At 48.9% G+C, this 17,603-nt stretch overlaps 1 protein-coding gene and 1 non-coding gene across 3 annotated transcripts; both read right to left on the reverse strand.

Moving 5' to 3' along the window:
• Positions 1–16: 16 nt before the first annotated feature.
• On the reverse strand, positions 17–14,159 carry CWF19L1 (CWF19 like cell cycle control factor 1). 2 transcript variants are annotated; one of them, XM_061348109.1, is made up of 14 exons: positions 14,050–14,159; positions 13,861–13,945; positions 13,171–13,249; positions 11,472–11,573; positions 9,956–10,170; positions 8,982–9,100; positions 8,213–8,297; positions 7,242–7,382; positions 5,336–5,447; positions 3,675–3,754; positions 2,588–2,797; positions 1,714–1,833; positions 328–425; positions 17–255 (listed from the first exon to the last, which is right to left on the reverse strand). In XM_061348109.1, the coding sequence occupies exons 1-14, from the start codon at positions 14,070–14,072 to the stop codon at positions 111–113; spliced, it is 1,614 nt and encodes a 537-aa protein (XP_061204093.1). In that variant the 5' UTR covers positions 14,073–14,159; the 3' UTR covers positions 17–110. The 2 variants fall into 2 exon arrangements, with proteins under 2 accessions (XP_061204093.1, XP_061204094.1); XM_061348110.1 differs by lacking the exons at positions 8,213–8,297; positions 9,956–10,170; positions 11,472–11,573; ... (1 more) ...; positions 13,861–13,945; positions 14,050–14,159.
• On the reverse strand, positions 1,997–2,138 carry LOC133209441 (small nucleolar RNA SNORA12). The gene has a single exon (XR_009724672.1). It is a non-coding gene; the product is annotated as a small nucleolar RNA SNORA12 (small nucleolar RNA).
• Positions 14,160–17,603: the final 3,444 nt, after the last annotated feature.

The following is a 17,603-nucleotide window of genomic DNA, read 5'->3' on the forward strand; positions in this document are numbered from 1 at the left end:
CCTCAGCCGCTCTGCGCCACCGGCAACTCCGCCTTTATTGACACGTCACCGCGCGCGACCGCCCGCCCGCCAATGGCCGCGCGTCTTCCACCGCCGGATTAGCGCCGCCGTCAGGCCCGGAGGGCGAAGTCGAAGGGCTGGAAGTCGCGGCGGAAGGCGCGGGCCTGCGCCACCTCCTCCGCCCGCTCCGCCTCGCAGCGCCGCCAGTCGGCCCGGTGCGGTATCGCCAGCACCGCCTCGCTCGCCAGCACTGCCCTGCAAGCACAGCTCGCGTCAGCGCCGCCGGCCACCGGCACGGGCAGCAGGGGAAGGGGGGCAGGCACCGACCTGCCGAAGTGCAGCGGGAAGGGGCCGCGGATCCGGTGGAACAGCTTCTCGCCCGTGTCCAGCTCCACGTAGAAGTAGGGCGTCCCGGAGCGGGCCACCTGAGGGGGAGAGGAGGGGACAGGGGGACCCGGTGTGGCCTCCCGCCAGCACTCCGGGAGGGCGGTGCTGGACAGAGCTGGGGGATCCTGGCCAGAGGGGCCATTCGTTTAGAGAGGCAACTGGGCAAATCCAACCAGCCCACAAACACCAACATCAATGGGTGACATAAAACCACAGCTCCCAAGGGACGACAAAGGGATGGGTCACTCACTCTGCAGCAACTATACACACACAGACTCATAGAATCCCAGCCTGGTTTGGGTTTGAAGGAACCTTAAAGCACATCCAGCTCCAACCCCCTGCCACAGGCAGGGACACCTTCCACTAGAGCAGGTTGCTCCAAGCCCCTGTGTCCAACCTGGCCTTGAACACTGCCAGGGATGGGGCAGCCACAGCTGCACTCATATTTCTCAGCTGAGAAATCAGCCCCAAAGCTACCAACACGGGTATCAATGGCTGTAATGACATACAGACCCCTGTGCACAAACGTTATTTCTGTCTCCTGCTGCAGACCAAGTCTCCCTGTGATCACTTAGCACAAAGAAAAACAACCCAAGTGTCACTACTGACTCATTTTTCTGACGTAAGACAAAGGCTTGTTTAAAATTCTTACCCAAGGGAACCTAAAAACTACCTGGTGTGCAGTGCCATTGAAAGAAGATTGGTGTTTGGTGTCCTATGGTGACAGGCTGAGAGAGCTGGGCTTGTCTAGCCTGGAAAAGAGAAGGCTCCTTAAGGGGAGACCTTAGAGCAGCTCCAGTGCCTAAAGGGCTACAGGAAACCTGGAAAGGGGCTTTGGACAAGGGCCTGTAGGGACAGGACAAAGGCTTACCCTGCCAGAACAGGGGAGACTGAGATGAGCTCTTAGGCAGAAGCTCTTCCCTGTGAGGGTGCTGAGGCGCTGGCACAGGGTGCCCAGAGAAGCTGTGGCTGCCCCATCCCTGGCAGTGTTCAAGGCCAGGTTGGACACAGGGGCTTGGAGCAACCTGCTCTAGTGGAAGGTGTCCCTGCCTGTGGCAGGGGTTTAAACTAGATGAGCTTTAAGGTCCCTTCCAACCCAAACCAGTCTGGGATTCTATGAATTCATCAAGCCCTACACACAGCTGGAAAAATTTTCAGATTGGGAACACATCTGTTGTTCACAGGAAGGTCACCTGGAGCAGAATACATCTGATACATCTCTGTATCAAGTTGCCTCCAACAGCTTAACCGTGCCACACACACAGTGTTCTCAGAGGAACTAGACAGGGCAGAAGGAAAGTTAACAGGTGAAATCCTGTCTCATACTTGCGTGATATCCGAGTGCTCTGGGATTTCTAATAATTCAATCTTTTGTTTCTGTGCCTGTGCAATAAAAGACTCTTTAATGTCTTCGGCAGTACAGCGGTCCAATGGGACAGGAATCACCTGGAGAAGGAGGACAACATTTCCATAAAAGAAGGCTAGACAAAACAAAGCACCTGCTGAAAGCTATCAATCCATCACTGGAGCTTTGCTCCTCAGTACTGCTCAGCATCATCAAACAAGACAGGGGAGACCTGTCTGTACAGGCTTAAACTTATGAGGCATTTTCTGTAGGAGCTGAACAAGAAGCTGAAAACTAAAAGCTTGTAAAAGTTCTCAGCACCGCCTTCTCCTTTCTGATCTCTGTGGTGGTTTAAGGCCGCTCTGACACAGTTACAGACCTGCCAAATACAGAAACCACCACAATAGATCCCTGCAACTGACACACAAGGACAAAAACTCAAAGGGCTGGTACTAGCTGGCAGTGACCAGAGCTCTACATTTATCTTTAGATTTTCAGTCTATTTCAGTTACAAAAGTGAGCACCACAGTTTATTTGCCAGTGTGAGCAATGTCTTGCCATTTATCTATAAACCTCCTGGGCTTTTAAATCAGTTCCATGCAGGGAAAATTCTTCCTCACCCATTCAACACAACCAACATTGTGCTGCTGAAACAGGAAGAGCTAAAGGACTCTGGCAGAACCAGCACACTGGTTTTAGTTTTGCTCTGGCTCTATCTGTCAGTAGGATGACTTCTCTCCATACTCTGGGAAGGCATAGTATAAGGAGGGAAATTTGAAGGTAAGCTTTCTCTTTCAATTCATTTGCAGGTTAAGTGCAAGGTTATATTCTCCTGGGGTGACACTAAAATCATACCTGTAACTGCAGATGCTGACTCTTATAGTTTCTTTCAAATAAGACATATCTCTTTCCCTTGCTTCTGAAAAATTCCTTTAGGGCAGACTTGTACTTGGTCACTTCTTCCACCACCTCTGAAGACAAGTCAACCACTGACTGATAGTGCCCAATGGGCAAAATCAAGACGTGATCAGGTAATAAGCCACCTTTGGCCAGGGCAAGATAGCACTAGAGTGAAACAATACACACCAGTTACTCACTGCAAGCAACACTTACTTACCATGCTATGGAAATTTACTCTCTGACTGCATTCTGAGTATCCCCCATCCTAGCAATTTGCCTCAGGAACAGGAAAGTCTTCCTTTCTATGTCACTTATTAGGGATTGTGTATAAGCAATTTATTAATTACTAGAGGAATGAGAAAGAGAGAAAAAAATATCATCATCTGAATACCAGAGAATGCCTCATCTGCAGGAAAGCAGCTGAGTGAACTTTCACAGTATGCCTACAATTTCTTCCTATGACAAGAAGAGCCACTTGAAAATTGTTAACAGCTCTTAAAATAAGCCTGTGGCCAAACCTGTAGCAGTTTGAAGTGGATTATGAAACACAGGAACAATAACTTTAAGCAAAATTAATACACCAATTAATCTTCAAGATGTCAACTTTAAAGCAAAGCTATCTTGTCTTCTGTTCCATCTGTATGTACCAAAACTGGAACCAATCATCCCAGAGACGTCTGGCATAACTCCTGACAGTGCGCCCGGCTGCCAAAGCAGCTCCCAGTTTACACTGAGTTCACACTGGAAAAGTTCTGCCAGATAGTAACATAAGCAAACCCTGAGGGCTGGCAACAGCAAAGTGCTCTTGCACTGTAATTCAGCCCTGCTACCAGAACAAAACTGCTTGATTTTTTAAGACTTTATATAGCTATGTCTTTTGTAGGGGAGATGTGAAGAAACTGAAATTCAAACCAAGAGTCAGCTGCAAATAAAGTTTGGTCGTTTTCTTTTTAAAGATTACAATTGGGATTGATGTTTTATATTGCCATGTCTTAGCATGTTTCTGCCATCATGCAGCAAAGAACATGCTCTGGGTACTTACATGTGTGCCGATACTAACAACCAAGTGCTTCTCCACTTCTGGACTAGCGAGGCAGAACCAGCAGGGCCCCGAGGGCTGTGCTTTATTGGGAAAGGAAAGAGAAAGCACAAGGCTTAATTGTCAGACCAAGGAATGGAACAAGATGAGGAGGAGTCACCCTTTGCCAGCCACCCTTCCCAGCTGATAAAGTGCTGAAGATGTCAGGACATCTGGAAGCAGATCTCATCAGAGAACTGGTGCCTTTGAGAAATCCCAGAAGAAAGGAGGTGGTGGCAGTCAAATCCTTGCCGAGAGCATTCTCAGAGTGCTCCAATTTCATGGAAGAGCACTAATTCCAGGATTTTAGTGCTTACAGGTCAGTAGCAACAAAGCAGCAGCAAATTTAAGCAAATCAAAACAAGGTAAAATTACTGCACAGGTTAAGACAAGGACAGGCACTTGTCACTTCTGGTCTATGCATCACACTCACCTGGACTCACACCCAAACTGTGATACCTGAGCTGACTTTTAATGTAAGTTGATGGCATTGATAAGCTACCTTAAGGTCAAACACTGTATTTGTGTCCTCTGCAGCCTGTGTATGAGAACAGACAAGCAGCTTTGCAAATGCAATACACATGACAGGGGACTACCCAAAACTGCAGGAAACCAAATATCCAATTCTGGGGTTCATTTCTGAGCAAAACAGCATTAACAGGGCTCTTTTCTCACAAAAAACTCCAGAGACTTTGGAAGTTGGACATGCACAGTGGCACACTATGTCCTGCAGAAGTGATGGCAGAAAACAAGAAACCCCACACACATTCCTTCATCAAACTGCCATCACAGCCAGCTGTGCCTCTGCAGGCACATACAGAGCAATGGCACTGCACTCGAGTATAATTTAGCATGTGAACTGTTATGTGCAAAGACTATGCAAAGGGTTTGGAAATCTAATAAATAAAACCCAACAACTTAGTCCCATGTAACAAAGGCAACCAGATTTATCTACTGGGGGCATTTCTGAAGAATGTTTTCTTACCCACTGGCAGAGGGAATAGCTTTCAGAGAAACAAAAGAGGGGCTGACAACTGCATTTATGTCTGAAGACTGACGTTTCTAAAGATCCATGCTTGCAGTAACACTGGCACTGAGAAGTCATGATTCTTAAAGATTTCATTTTGATTTCAAGTCAGGCAAACTCTAATGAGATTTACAGCACAGAAACAGAGGTAATAGAAGGGCTTCCTTCCTTCCTAGTTCGTTAATACTTTGTCAACTCACAGCACAGAACAACTGAAGTGGTGTTTCAAGAACTCATTAGCACCACGAACCAGTCTCTTATGGTCCCTCTGAAAGGAAATATGCTGCTTTGTGAAACTGCCTCTTGTCATGTTCAGGGGCCAGACTGGTTCAGAGGATAAATGGCATCAGCTCAACTGCAACCACCACAGATCCAACTAGTTTTTAAACTATGCTTTTGACTTGTCTTCCACCTATTGATTGCCACGTTTGTAGGGAACACGAAACCCTTCATTCGTCTGTATTCCCACAGCATCCGGTGTAGTGGCAGAGCACACTGGCAAGCTGACATCCACAGTTCAACAGCTTGGGATAAATGAAGAGTGAGATGGTCCAATGCCTCAAGGGAAGAGCTTTGGTAAAAGTATCTACATACTTACGGGGTTTTTTGGCTTGCTTAGGTTGGGAGTTCCCTCCCTCTTTCCCATCTGAGGGACGTTTCTTCCCCTGATGCTTGCTCAAATCGAAGAAAAACTGACAAGCTGATTCTTCCTGTTTAGAAAATGAAAACCAAAGCCAAGATTACAACTGCACCACAGAGAGTCACAGTATATACTATAATTTGCTTTTTTTCCTTAAGGTGTGTAAAACTACCTTTGAAAAGCATCAACAGCAAAAAGCATTAATATCCTGACCTTTCCCATTAATGCAGCAGTTTAACTTCAGGCTGAGTATTTCCCCCTACACCAGTGATCTTACAGTTTAGTTTATCTACATTACATTAACACACATGGACATAGTTCTTCACATGTCTGCATTAGCAGAGTATCCCACTATTCTTGGAGGACAAAACTTGCTCTGCACAGGGAAATAATCTGAGTCTCTGCACCTGAATACATCAACTTGCCTGACGATCAAATTACCAAGTTGGCAAGTCACATCTTCTGACACCAACAGCAGATTGTTCAGGCCCAGGAAGGTGACCTTCTGCCCCCAAGAGGAGCAGATGATATTTAAAAGGAGCATGGAGTTGGTAACTTAGGACACTTGAGAAAAAACAGCTGTACTCAACACCTAGCTCACCACATTGAGAGATACGGTGGAAATGCAACATCAGAAGAAGTAGCACCTGAGAAGCCAGCAAGCTAAGGGAGAAAACTGGGGGCCAACTGGGAAGGACTACCTTGTAGTCTACAAACTTATGAGAATAAGACCATGTGTGCTGAGATACCGATAGGGAACAGTCCTGACAAGGAGGCAGATCTAAACACATCATCACAATGCAGACCTGCAATCAGAATCATAGACTGGTTTGAGTTGGAAGGGACCTTTAAAGACCTAGTTCCAACCCCTCCTGCAATAAGCAGGGACCCCTTCCACTAGAGCAGGGTGCTCCAAGCCCCTGTGTCCAACCTGGCCTTGAACACTGCCAGGGATGGGGCAGCCACAGCTTCTCTGGGCACCCTGTGCCAGCGCCTCAGCACCCCCACTGTAAAAAACAATCTTCCATGTCTAGTCTGAATCCCCACTCTTTAGTGTAAAAAATGAACCCTTAACCTATTAACCCTATTAAAAAGTCTGTCCCTTTCTCATAATCCCTCTTTAAGTATCAAAAGGTCACCAGGGACTCTTCCTCAGGGACTAGTGATCGGACAAAGGTGACGGATTCAAACTAAAACAGGGGAAGCTCAGATTAGACATATGGAAAAAGTTCCTCCCTGCGAGGGTGCTGAGGCACTGGCACAGGGTGCCCAGAGAAGTTGTGAATGCTCCATCCCTGGCAGTGTTCAAGGCCAGGTTGGACAGAACCTTGAGCGATACGGTCTAGAGTGAGGTGTTCCTGCCCATGGCAGGAGGTTGAACTGGATGATCTTAAGATCCTTTCCAACCCAAACTAGTTTACGATTCTATGATAACAAGGTCTCCCTGGAGCCTTATCTTTTCCAGGCTGAAAAACCCCAACTTTCTCTCCTTAAAGGAGAGGTGCTCCATCCCTCTGATAATTTCTGTGATCCTTCTCTAGACCCTCTCCAACAGGTCCACATCTTTCCTGTATTGAGGAGTCGAGAGCTAGATGCAGGACTGCAGGTGGGGTCTCACCAGAGGAGAGCAGAGCAGCAGAATCACTTCCCTGGACCTGCTGGCCACACTTCTTCGGATGCAGCCCAAGATACGGTTGGCTTAACAAGGAGCACACTGTAACAAACTCCTATGCAATTTGGTTGATGCAAATTGTTTACACAGAATCCTGTAGTGTTTTGGACAGAAATATCCTCATGTTAAAGTCAAATGCTGTTCTAAGCAACTTGAAAACACACAGACACATGAAGGAAAATGCAGCAGTACCTCTGCACACAGGAATGCTTTGCTCTTCTGTGCCTCCTTCTGTGATTTTCGGTACGGGTTTTCAGTGGTGTCCTGTGGCTGTTTCACTAGCTCTGCAGGGTCCATCAAGCTCATTGGCACAATGCTGAATGCATAGAGATACTAAAACAAAAACAGATGGCTCAGATGCAAGAGGCTTTTGCCATGAGTGCAACTCTGAAGAGGTCACCTGTAAACAGCCACCCTGAAACAGTTAACACACAACTTCAAACTGCAAGAACTCAGCAAACTGGTCTTAAAGCTAAGGCAGGACATGAAAAACACACTCCCTGTGCTAGTTTCCCACCCAGGGCAACCAAGAGTTTATGGAGTGCTTCTTCCTTCACTTTGAGGAAGATCTTATTGAAGAGCAGCAGCATATCCTAATTAAAAAAAGAAACAACCTTGATCCTCGCCTGTTTCCAGGCCTCCTTTCTACGCAGAATTCCTGGATCCTTTTTGTTACCAGGCCTGGCTCCTATGACTTCTTAACCACTAGCAAGCTGTCCTTTTATACCAAAATTCTGTAACTTTCTTAAGGGTAGAGAAGAAGCAAGCTAAAAAAAAAAACCTCACACAAAAAACCAGCCCCTTCCTACCCCAGAAGTTAGTTATTTTCAGAGATTTGTAAGGGCTCCTTTGGAATTTCACTTCTTTCTATGTAAAGCAGCTGGGAAAAAGGAAGAAACAGCAGCTTTCTATCCAGTTTCCTCTGCAGCTGTCTTCACAGCTACATGCCATTTCAAAAGGCAGAGAAGAACAGTGATGCCACGGAACACATCTTACCCTTCTGACATAATGGGCAACAGGTATCTGTTACTCAAGTGAGACTGATCCTTCCACTTCAGTCAAGCTTTGAGGTGATCAACTCTGTCCTCTAGCTAGCCAAAGCTGGGCTTACTGCCACATTTCCTGCACTTGAGAAAAGAAGAAACGTTCAAGAGTGCCAGTACCTTTTTCTTGCTTGTATTGCCAACATCAGCAAGTGCAATGAACCTGCTCACATGCTGTGGGGTCTCCTGTAACACTGTGTGGTTTCTGTAAGGAAGCAAAACATGACTACTGGCATATACAATATGGAAAAGGACAGTGGGCAAACCATGTGTCATCCATGAAGTTACTCAAAGAGCATGTTAGCCACATACAGTCTCTGGCCAAAAACAAGGGGTCTAGAGGAATGACTCATAAGACCTAATAGTAAGCAGCTACACAGACCAAAATGGCATCTCAATGCAGTGCAAATACAGAGGTGAGAGAACAATTCACTAGTCTGAGAACAGCTACACCTTTAGAGTGTTTCCTGTGGAAAGGATAATAATCTTAGCCAACATCAACACAACAGCTTCAGTTTTATTTGTAAGTTGTTCTGATACCTACGTTATGTCAGTAGTCACGTTTTATATACTGAATTCTGACACCACTCTTTTCACCACAGAACAGCCTTTCCATGACCCATCTTCAGAGATACACCCCTGCATTAGGCAGAACACTTTAAATGTGACTAAGGGCAGCTAACCTAGCATTAGATTCACAGCAAGGTACTTGGACTGCACAGTTTCAAGCAGCAGGAATTAAAACTAGTAAGATGCATCTGAGAAGCAATCTTGACCCTGTGTTGGGACTAGGTGAATTCATAAAGTTCTTCTGAAGTTGCCCTCCTGTTTTTTTTAAAACTTGAATTCTTACTAAACAAGAAGCGAGATTTCACATGGTCCTACAAACCTGTAAGGAAGTCTTTCATAATAGGCCTTCTCCAGGGCAGCAAAGTGGTACCTTGGTTTAAGACTTGCAGCTAGATCAGATACTAACTTGGAGCCACATTTCTTTGTATCTATTTCTCCCTACAAAACACAAACCAAGTTTTATTTTTAAAATAACTGTCAGATTGCACTGAAAATTCAGTTTTATACAGAATTGCATGCTGGAAATGTAGAGACTGACTATAGGGGTCACCATGCCCTGGAAGGGGAAAATAAAGTCAGAAGGGCTGGATCTCTTAACATCAACCAGAGCCTGCTCATTTATCCCATCATGTGTACTCAAGGTTTGCCTCCACTCATGTCATTAATCCAAGTTGGCTGTATTTTCTTTTCTCCTGGTCTTGTGAAGCCAGGGCAGCGCAGAGTGAGTGTGGCAAACACCAAGAGATGTCAAAATCATTAAGACACCTTCTCACCACATACCCAGAGGGACAAAGCTTTAGTGCATGAGTCAAGTAAGTACAAAAGCTCTGAGGCTTCCTTCAGAAGCAAAATTTTATCCCACTCCCACAAGAGAGAGAAGCCAGAGCAAAACAAAACACAACCAAACAGAGGACTTCAAATCATTTCCTTGCTTCAAGGCTCTTGTACTGTCTTTTTCCCATTAGTCTTAGACTGAGAAGTGAAGTAAGAAAAGGGCAGAAGAAGAAAGACGTTCAGGAACAGCCCATGTTTGTTATACCTGGTAAAAGTTGAGGGCATGAGATGCTGACCTGGCAGGCATCTGTCACAGCTCTGCATCACAGCAGCAGGGCAGGCACTAACCTACTCTCAAGAAAGCAGTTTTCCTCTCTGTGCTCTATCCTACTGTCCCTGGAGTGGGAATGGCAGAGGGGAAGAAATGGCCCAACAGCCCAAACTGTCACAGCAAGCAGAAAGACAATCCTTTGTTAAATCCATCTGGAAACCCATTCCACCAGAAACCAGAACACTTACCGCACTGTTGGCAAAAGTCCCCACATCTCTGGGCCAGGGGGATGTCAGCAATATATCCACACCTTTGAAGTTTGGTGTTGACAACAAAGACATTTTCAGTTCTGCTACATCCTTTGCACTAAAACTGTAGGCAGGAGCCGGCTCACACTGGGACTCAGTGCCACTCAGGTATGCGATCTGCAGGCCAGAAGAACCACTGTAAAGACCTCGACGACCTGCATGAATACACAGACATGAACTTGAGATGTAGACACTGAAAGTAATCTCTTACTCATGTGATAGGTAAGGTCCAAATTCAGCAGTCCTGCCTTACTTCTGCTGGAACGTCCCTTACAGACACCTCCTTTTCTATGCCCATAAGCTCATCAGACCCCACTTGGAGCACTGTATGCAGTTCTGGTGTCCTCAGCATAAAAAGGACATGGAGCTGTTGAAATAATACCAGAGGAGGCCACGAGATGATCAGGGGCTGGAGCACCTCCCATATGAAGACAGAATGAGAAAGTTGGGGCTGTTCAGTCTGGCAAAGAGAAGCTGCATGGAGAGCTCGTAGCAGCTTCAAGTGTTTGAAGGGAGCTACAAGGATGCTGGAGAGGGACTCTTCATCAGGGACTGTAGTGATAGGACAAGGGGTGATGGGTTCAAACTGAAACAGGGGAAGTTCAGGTTAGAGATAAGGAAAAAGCTCTTCCCTATGAGGGTGCTGAGGTGCTGGCACAGGGTGCCCAGAGAAGCTGTGGCTGCCCCATCCCTGGCAGTGTTCAAGGCCAGGTTGGACACAGGGGCTTGGAGCAACCTGCTCTAGTGGAAGGTGTCCCTGCCCATGGCAGGGGTTGGAACTGGATGAGCCTCAAGGTTCCTTCCAACCCAAACCAGTCTGGGATTCATGAAACTATAGCAAAGACAGGTTTTAGCACAATGACTCAAATCCAACCCTGCCTACAGAGAAGCAGCTGTTCAGTCAACCCCCAGTCTTCTCTCCTCATTGCTATCTTGCTTCCCAAAAATTAACCCATATCAAAAGCCGAGCAAAAAAAGTCAATTGCAAGTGTGTTCCCTCATTATACTTTCTGTCAGGTGGCATTGTAGAAAGGAACAAGGTTCTCCTTTTAGCTTTGCTACAGTTTCATTGCCTTTAAAGATGATGCTTCTTACCTCTGCTACCTCAGCACAGCCACAGAGCCCATCGAAATCATATTTCAAGTACTTCCCCATACAAAGACAGGCACGCTATGGGAGTAAGATATTCCCAAAGAACAGGCTCTTTCAACCACTCTTCCTTTCAGTTAGCAAGTTCAGCGTTAGAAATCAACAGAAAAGCAGGGTTCTCACTATACATAGGATTGTATCAGCCTTTCACCGTAGAGTTCAATTCCAGTCTGAATCCCAGAATGTGAAATGCACCTTGAAATTCCCAGAAAAAGGAAGGAGCTTTGAAGTGGGAAGATCAGAAAACATTCATGAAAGCACCTCCAGGTAAATGCACACACCTTATCACAAAGCACCTGCAACTTACCTAAATAAGTGATGTTCTCAGCTAGCTCACAGCCACTGACATCTGGGAAATAGCTCACAGTCTCCTGGTCATTCGCACCAAGCACATAGGTTGGAATTGGAGCTGAGGGAGAAAACCACATGCACTCAGTTAGCACAAGTTCAGTCCACGCTTACTAGGAATCCCAGCAGGTCCCAACACCACTCCACTGCAGTGTGACAAGGAGCAGTAAGTACAGGACAAGAAACCTTCCTTCAAAGTAAGTAAGTTGCACAGATGCATACAGCACCAGCTGAGAATAACCTCTAACTACAACTCACTCCACTGCCTACACAAGAAGGTCAGGTCCAAAATGATCCATAGACCCAAAAACATAGGCCTTCCCTAGGACAATGCTAAGTAAATACCAGAGCGCAGGGACACCTGGTGAGTCAGTTTAAGCTGATCTAAATTCATACGGGTATCAAAAACCTACAAACCATTGATTTTTTTAGGTGAAAACTCCAAGTTCAACAGCTCTTTGACACACCTGGTAGAAGAACTTGCTGCATGATTTCATCTAGACCTGGTGGACAGAACTAATGAGAGAAAAAGAGCAATGGGAAGTACCAGGTTTAATTCCTCTATGGCTTAATCTCTCCAAACAACACAATTTGAATCTTCTAAAGCTTTTAAAAGTTAGAAAAAACAACTGATGTCAGAGACAGCTCCTGTGGATTTCCTGGCACATCAGCAAGCTGGTCAACAGGTCCTAAGCTTTTCACTGAATAAAAGCCAGTGACAACTCCCTGTTTAAGAAGGGAGCAGCAATAGAGCAGATCTGCTACATCTGATGTTATGCTGTTGCTCCCGAAGTTAGAAGATACAATTACAGAACAGAGCTTGAAAACTTCCCGAATGGTTTTAAACCAAAATGAAGTGACACAAACCTTACTTCTATCTACATGTAGATAGGTGAGGTTATAAGCTACAGGTGTTTTCAACAGCTCAAAGGGTAAGGACAATTCAAGATAAGGAAAAATGCATCGGTGCAGGGAAGACTTTGTTGTTAACACTCACTCTTCTCCCTGTGTGCACTGGGGAGCTTCCCCAGGGAGCCAAGTTTAAACCAGTAACAATTCTCCTTATATTCTCACAGCAACAGAGGGAGCACACCTTGCCATGGTAAGTGGCAAAGAGGACAATCTTTATGCAGATGGCCCTCACAGACAAGCAGCGGATAAATGGAGGGATGCAGCAGCAGAGAGGAAGTGGAAAGCAGGAGTCCCAGCTCCTTACTGGTTTGCCATATGTCAGCAGCAAGAGCCAGAGTAGCACTGAAGGGGAAAGAAGAACATTACAAACACTCATGAGGTAGCATCTCCCTTCCAAAAGGGGTATAGGAAGAGGCAAAGAACACCACACAGGACCTTTCACATTCACAGCCATGAAAACATCTCCAACGCAAGAGCTGTGGGGACTGAGGAGGAACTGACAAACCCCACTCCTTTGGAAAGGCTTGTGATCTCCATGGCTGAAGAACAGAGACACTCACACCACCAGCACCTCTGCTTTCCCCTCTTCTCCTTGTGACTGATTGCAGGGAGGGGAAGCACAGCACCGCTTTAACATGATACGTTTAACTTCAAGTTCTGACTTCAAAAGCACACTGAGATGAGACAGCAAAGTGGGTCACAAAGCACTGCCATCACCAGCACTCGGACTGAGGAGCCTTCCTTACCTTTCTTGGTGCCTGTGCAATACTCTGCCCATTCCGCCTCAGAAGTAGAGCCAAAAAAATTCCCAACACACAAAAGCATCTAAAAACATCAGATAAAGGGAGAGTTGCCATTTGACCAAAGACAGGACACATGCAACACTGCTGCTGGCATGCTGCGCTGTCAGAACACTGCGCCATGCATCACCCGAGCAGTGAAAGAGCCAGCAATAGGAGAGGATCTGAAGGACCAGCCCCTGGCAAGAGAGGGTCTCAACACCCAGCTCCGGGCTCACCGCACCCAGAAGCCGCTATGGGCAGAGCCCACCATGCCCTGAGGGTCACCATCCACAGGGAGCCATCAGAGCCTGGGGAACGCTGAGCCCATCGGACACCGTCACCAAGGGGCCCTCACATGTAGTGACAAGGCAAGGGAGAATGGTTTAATTCCTGGCTGTGCACGGCGGTGCTGACTGCAAGAACCGTGCCCTGTGGCGCTGGGGTCTGAAGTTCCCCCAGAACATGGAATCATGGAATGATTTGGGGTGGACAGAGAGGGAAGAGCATGGCTCCGGACACCAACACCCGCCGCAGCCCGTGTTAAACCCACCCCGTGTCACCCGAGCCATCCCAAAGCCGCCGCTCACCCGCAGGGCGGGTGTGGGACCCCCGCACGGTTCCACCCCTCGCCCGCAGCCCGCCGCAGAGCCTTACATCGAAGGGGCCGCTCTTGCTCTGGATGGCGCGGACCCGTCCGAAGAGAGCCTCCAGCCTCCCCTCCACATCGCCACACGCCAGCCTGCGGGACACGGAGAGTCAGAGGCCGCCACAGCACAGCCAGGGCCCGACGCGCCTCACCGGCCTCCTCCCGCCCCATCCCATCCCGCCGCGTCCCGAACTCACACTCGCAGCGGCGCCGCCGCCATCGCGGAAGCGCTCGACCAAATTCCCGCCTCTTCCGGCTGCGCAGCGCAAAGCGCTTCCAGAGGGAAAATGGCGCTTCCGGGGGGGCCTCTGAGGCAGGCTCAATCTCGAGGAAGCTGCCCGTGCCTTGGGGAAAGGCCCGCAAAGGGGGAGACTCTGAAGAACCGGTCCCCACAAGGGAGGGTGTCAGTGCCCGGGGTCACCGTGCCCTGAGGGACACCGTCCATAGGGAGCCATCAGATCACAGTATCACAGTATGTTAGAGATTGGAAGGGACCTCAAAAGATCATCTAGTCCAATCCCCCTGCCGGAGCAGGAACACCTAGAGAAGGTTACACAGGAACGTGTCCAGGGGGCTTTTGAATGTCTCCAGAGAGGGAGACTCCACAACCTCCCTGGGCAGCCTGTTCCAGTGTTCTCCAGTGTTTGGAGAAGCAATTGGAGATGGGTAGTTTAAAAGGAGACATAATGCAGAGGTTGAGGGTGGGTCCAGACCTGAAGGATTGGGACAGGGATATCTGGGAAGATGGTGGTGATCTCCTTCTCGTGTCCCTACAGGCCCTTGTCCAAAGCCCCTCTCCAGGTTTCCTGCAGCCCCTTGAGGCATTGGAGCTGCTCTAAGGTCTCCCCTTGAGGAGCCTTCTCTTGTCCAGGCTGAAGCAGCCCAGCTCTCTCAGCCTGGCTCCAGAGCAGAGCTGCTCCAGCCCTCGCAGCATCTGCGGGGCCTCCCCCAGACTCGCTCCCACAGCTCCATGTTTTCCCTGTGCTCATGGTGCCTCAATAGCTTGAACGCTCCTGGCACCCAGCAGCCCTTGTGCTCATGAAGAGGAAGGTGTTTGTTACCTGGCAGGGTTTGTGTTGTTCCCATGGGGTGCCCTGGACAGGCAGAGGCTGTGGTGTTTGAGGGTTCTGTTTGCATTGTCAGTGGGTTCAGCCACCGGTCTCTGTTAAGCTGACCACTGTTTGGGTTCCCTGATACATGTCTGACGTGGGTAATAAACATCCCTGCAGAAAGAACACGTCTGGAGCCGCGCCGGACATACAGGGGCTCGTGGAGGGCGTCCTGCTTGTTGGCAGCGGCTTGGAACTGGATGAGCTTTAAGTTCCCTTCCAACACAAACCAGGCTGGGATTAGATGAATCAGTGAAAACAGAACAGGTAAAACCATCTTTACTCTGTTTCAAATCCTAGGTGCCCAAGCCAGGCAAGAAGGTGTTGAGCGGCCTGGTACGATGCAGATCTGCCAGGGTGTCCATAATGGAAGTAGACCTGCCTTTGTGATGTCCTTTGCCGGCTGCCGGTGGCGGATGCAGCTCTGTGTGATCTTTTCCTCTTGGAGGTGGATCCACCTCGATGGCTTCTTGATGTTGTGGAGGATGGTTGCCATGGCCCCTTCTTGATGTTGTGTCTGCTTGTTCGTTTTCTTTTCAGGGTGGGGTTATCGATTTTCATTGGTTCTTCTTGCTCCTTAGGTGGATCCACCCCCACGGGCTCCTCCAGCTCTTGAGGCTGGTCTACTTCCATTGGCTCTGCACCGTCAGAGCCACAGTTGGCGCTGCCTCCCGTCTCCCACACCTTCCTCTTCATGCCTGCCTTGGGCACCAAAAGCGCTGCCCCGTGAGACATGGCTTTTCAGCTCCCTGCCTCCCTGGTGCCAATGCTGCTGGACCTGGGAGCTCAGCAACTGCCGGGTGTCTGCAGGGTCCCTGTATTTATAGCACCCAGGGCAGAATGTGCTCTGTGACATCGCCAGCCCGCTGTCATGGTGACGGATTGGAGAGTCCTGCAGTGGGGACTGCAGGGATGGGTGCGGCCTGACAGGCTCTGATGCTGTGGTTTTCCAGCAGGGTCCCTGCTTTTCTGCCTGAGCGCCCTGTAGAGAATGCCCAGGGCAGGGGCAGTTGCAGAGTATTTATCCCTCAAGCATCCTCAGGCGTTTCCTGCCCTGCATCCGTTGCCTGGGAGCCCTGTTCCTCAGCAGCAGGGATCAGCAGAGGGCAGGGCAATCACACCTAAATATTACCATCCATCATTCTTTGAAGCATCCCACCACAGCAGCTTGGATGTAGAGGAGAGGCCAGGGTGCTCTTGGAGGTGCCAGAGATCTTGTCCTCAGCCTAATCCCTGCATCCTTTGGATGACATTGAACAAGAAGAGGCAGCAGAGCAGCCCCTGCACATGTTCCCCACAGTGAGTGCAGGAGAGCCAGTGCCCCCCATTCTCCAGCCCTGACCTGCTTTGCAGGAGCTCACTCTCTGCCCTGCTGCGTGTGGGTACCAGGCTCTGTGAGCAGCCACAGCAGGAGGATGGAGCAGGGCTGAGCTGCAGACAGAAGCAGTGGAACAAAGTCTGGAGGCCACAGTAGGTTTGAGGCTGCAGTATGGTCCTTATGGCTCTGTCCTAGCAATGGGTCCAGACACAAAGCCCTTGGAAGGCAAGCTCCCTACCACACACGTGTGAGGTCCATACAACACCTGAGGTAGAGAAACTGCCTGTTCTGCAAGCCCAAGAACATCCCCAGCCCGCTGTAACGCTGATGGACCAGACAGTCCCTTCCAAACCCTGCCTCCTAAAGAGCAGGAAGTACCTGATGTCTGGATAAGCAATTTCAGGTGCGGTTGGGTTTGCACATGCATGGAGTGGTTTGGTATTTGTGGATGGGGGCATTGCTCCCAGTGCTAGCAGGGCTGGAGATGGACTGTGGGCCTTGCTGGCAATAGCTCTGCAGGACCCCAGCGAGCTGGGTTGGAGCAGGCGGAAAGCAGGCCCAAGGGGGCACATCTACAAATGTCTTTCCATGGCGGGAGGGCTGGGATGTAATGGGAAATCCTAGTGTCTCAGCTGAGCATGTGAACCCAACGGCTGGCATATGGGATTAAAGGCAGGAATAAATCACAGCAGGCAAGGATACCAGCAAGTGCCCAAGGAGCCCCACGCAGCCTGCACATCAGGATCTTCCTCTTGCCCGCTGTCATGTACCAGAGGAGAGGGATGCCTGGAGACCTGCAAACCCTGGCCTGTATCTTCTACCTGCTGCACCTCAAGTTCTTTCTTGGAGAGATATGGCAGAACCAGCCCTCTCCCTAAGGGCATTCAAGGCAGGCATGGGAGGGGAGTGAAGTGAGCCTCTGCTTCCCCAGCTCAAGAGGGCACAGGAGCCCAAGTGGAAGTGCACAGCAAGCCTTCAAGGGCCAAGTTTGCACCTTCTTTCACTGCCTTTCACTTTGCACCCCCCTTTCACTGGGGAATTGAGTGGGGGAAATGGGTCTTTGGCAGCTCACCCTCTTTGGAAAGGCTCCAGCTGCCTTAGGAGACATTTCCCACATAGCTTTGCTGTGAAGAAAGTGCTGACCTGTTACAGGGCATTTGCTGAGCAAGTGAAGACTAGCCAAAGGCAGCTCTGAAGTGCTGGGAGGGAGAGAATGGGTTCCCCCTCACCAGGGTTGGGCAGGACGTCAGGCTCACACACATGTATATGTATGTATATGCATATATATAGACTGCTCGGCTGCACACTGGTGCCTGGGACCTGC

This window comes from Neopsephotus bourkii, unplaced genomic scaffold, assembly GCF_033783945.1.
Source record: "Neopsephotus bourkii isolate Nb327-2 ecotype Australia unplaced genomic scaffold, CSIRO-AGI_Nbou_v1 NB_335, whole genome shotgun sequence".
Taxonomy (NCBI): Eukaryota; Metazoa; Chordata; class Aves; order Psittaciformes; family Psittacidae; genus Neopsephotus; species Neopsephotus bourkii.

Bases quoted from the DNA above. Each gene is read 5' to 3' on its own strand.
- CWF19L1 (XM_061348109.1), bottom strand. From the start codon at position 14,072: ATGGCGGCGGCGCCGCTGCGAGT. The intron at 13,946-14,049 runs GTGAGTTCGGGA...CGTGTCCCGCAG, and splicing joins GCGGCGGCGCCGCTGCGAGT to GCTGGCGTGTGGCGATGTGG. The intron at 7,383-8,212 runs GTACTGGCACTC...TTTTTGTTTTAG, and splicing joins GCAATACAAGCAAGAAAAAG to TATCTCTATGCATTCAGCAT.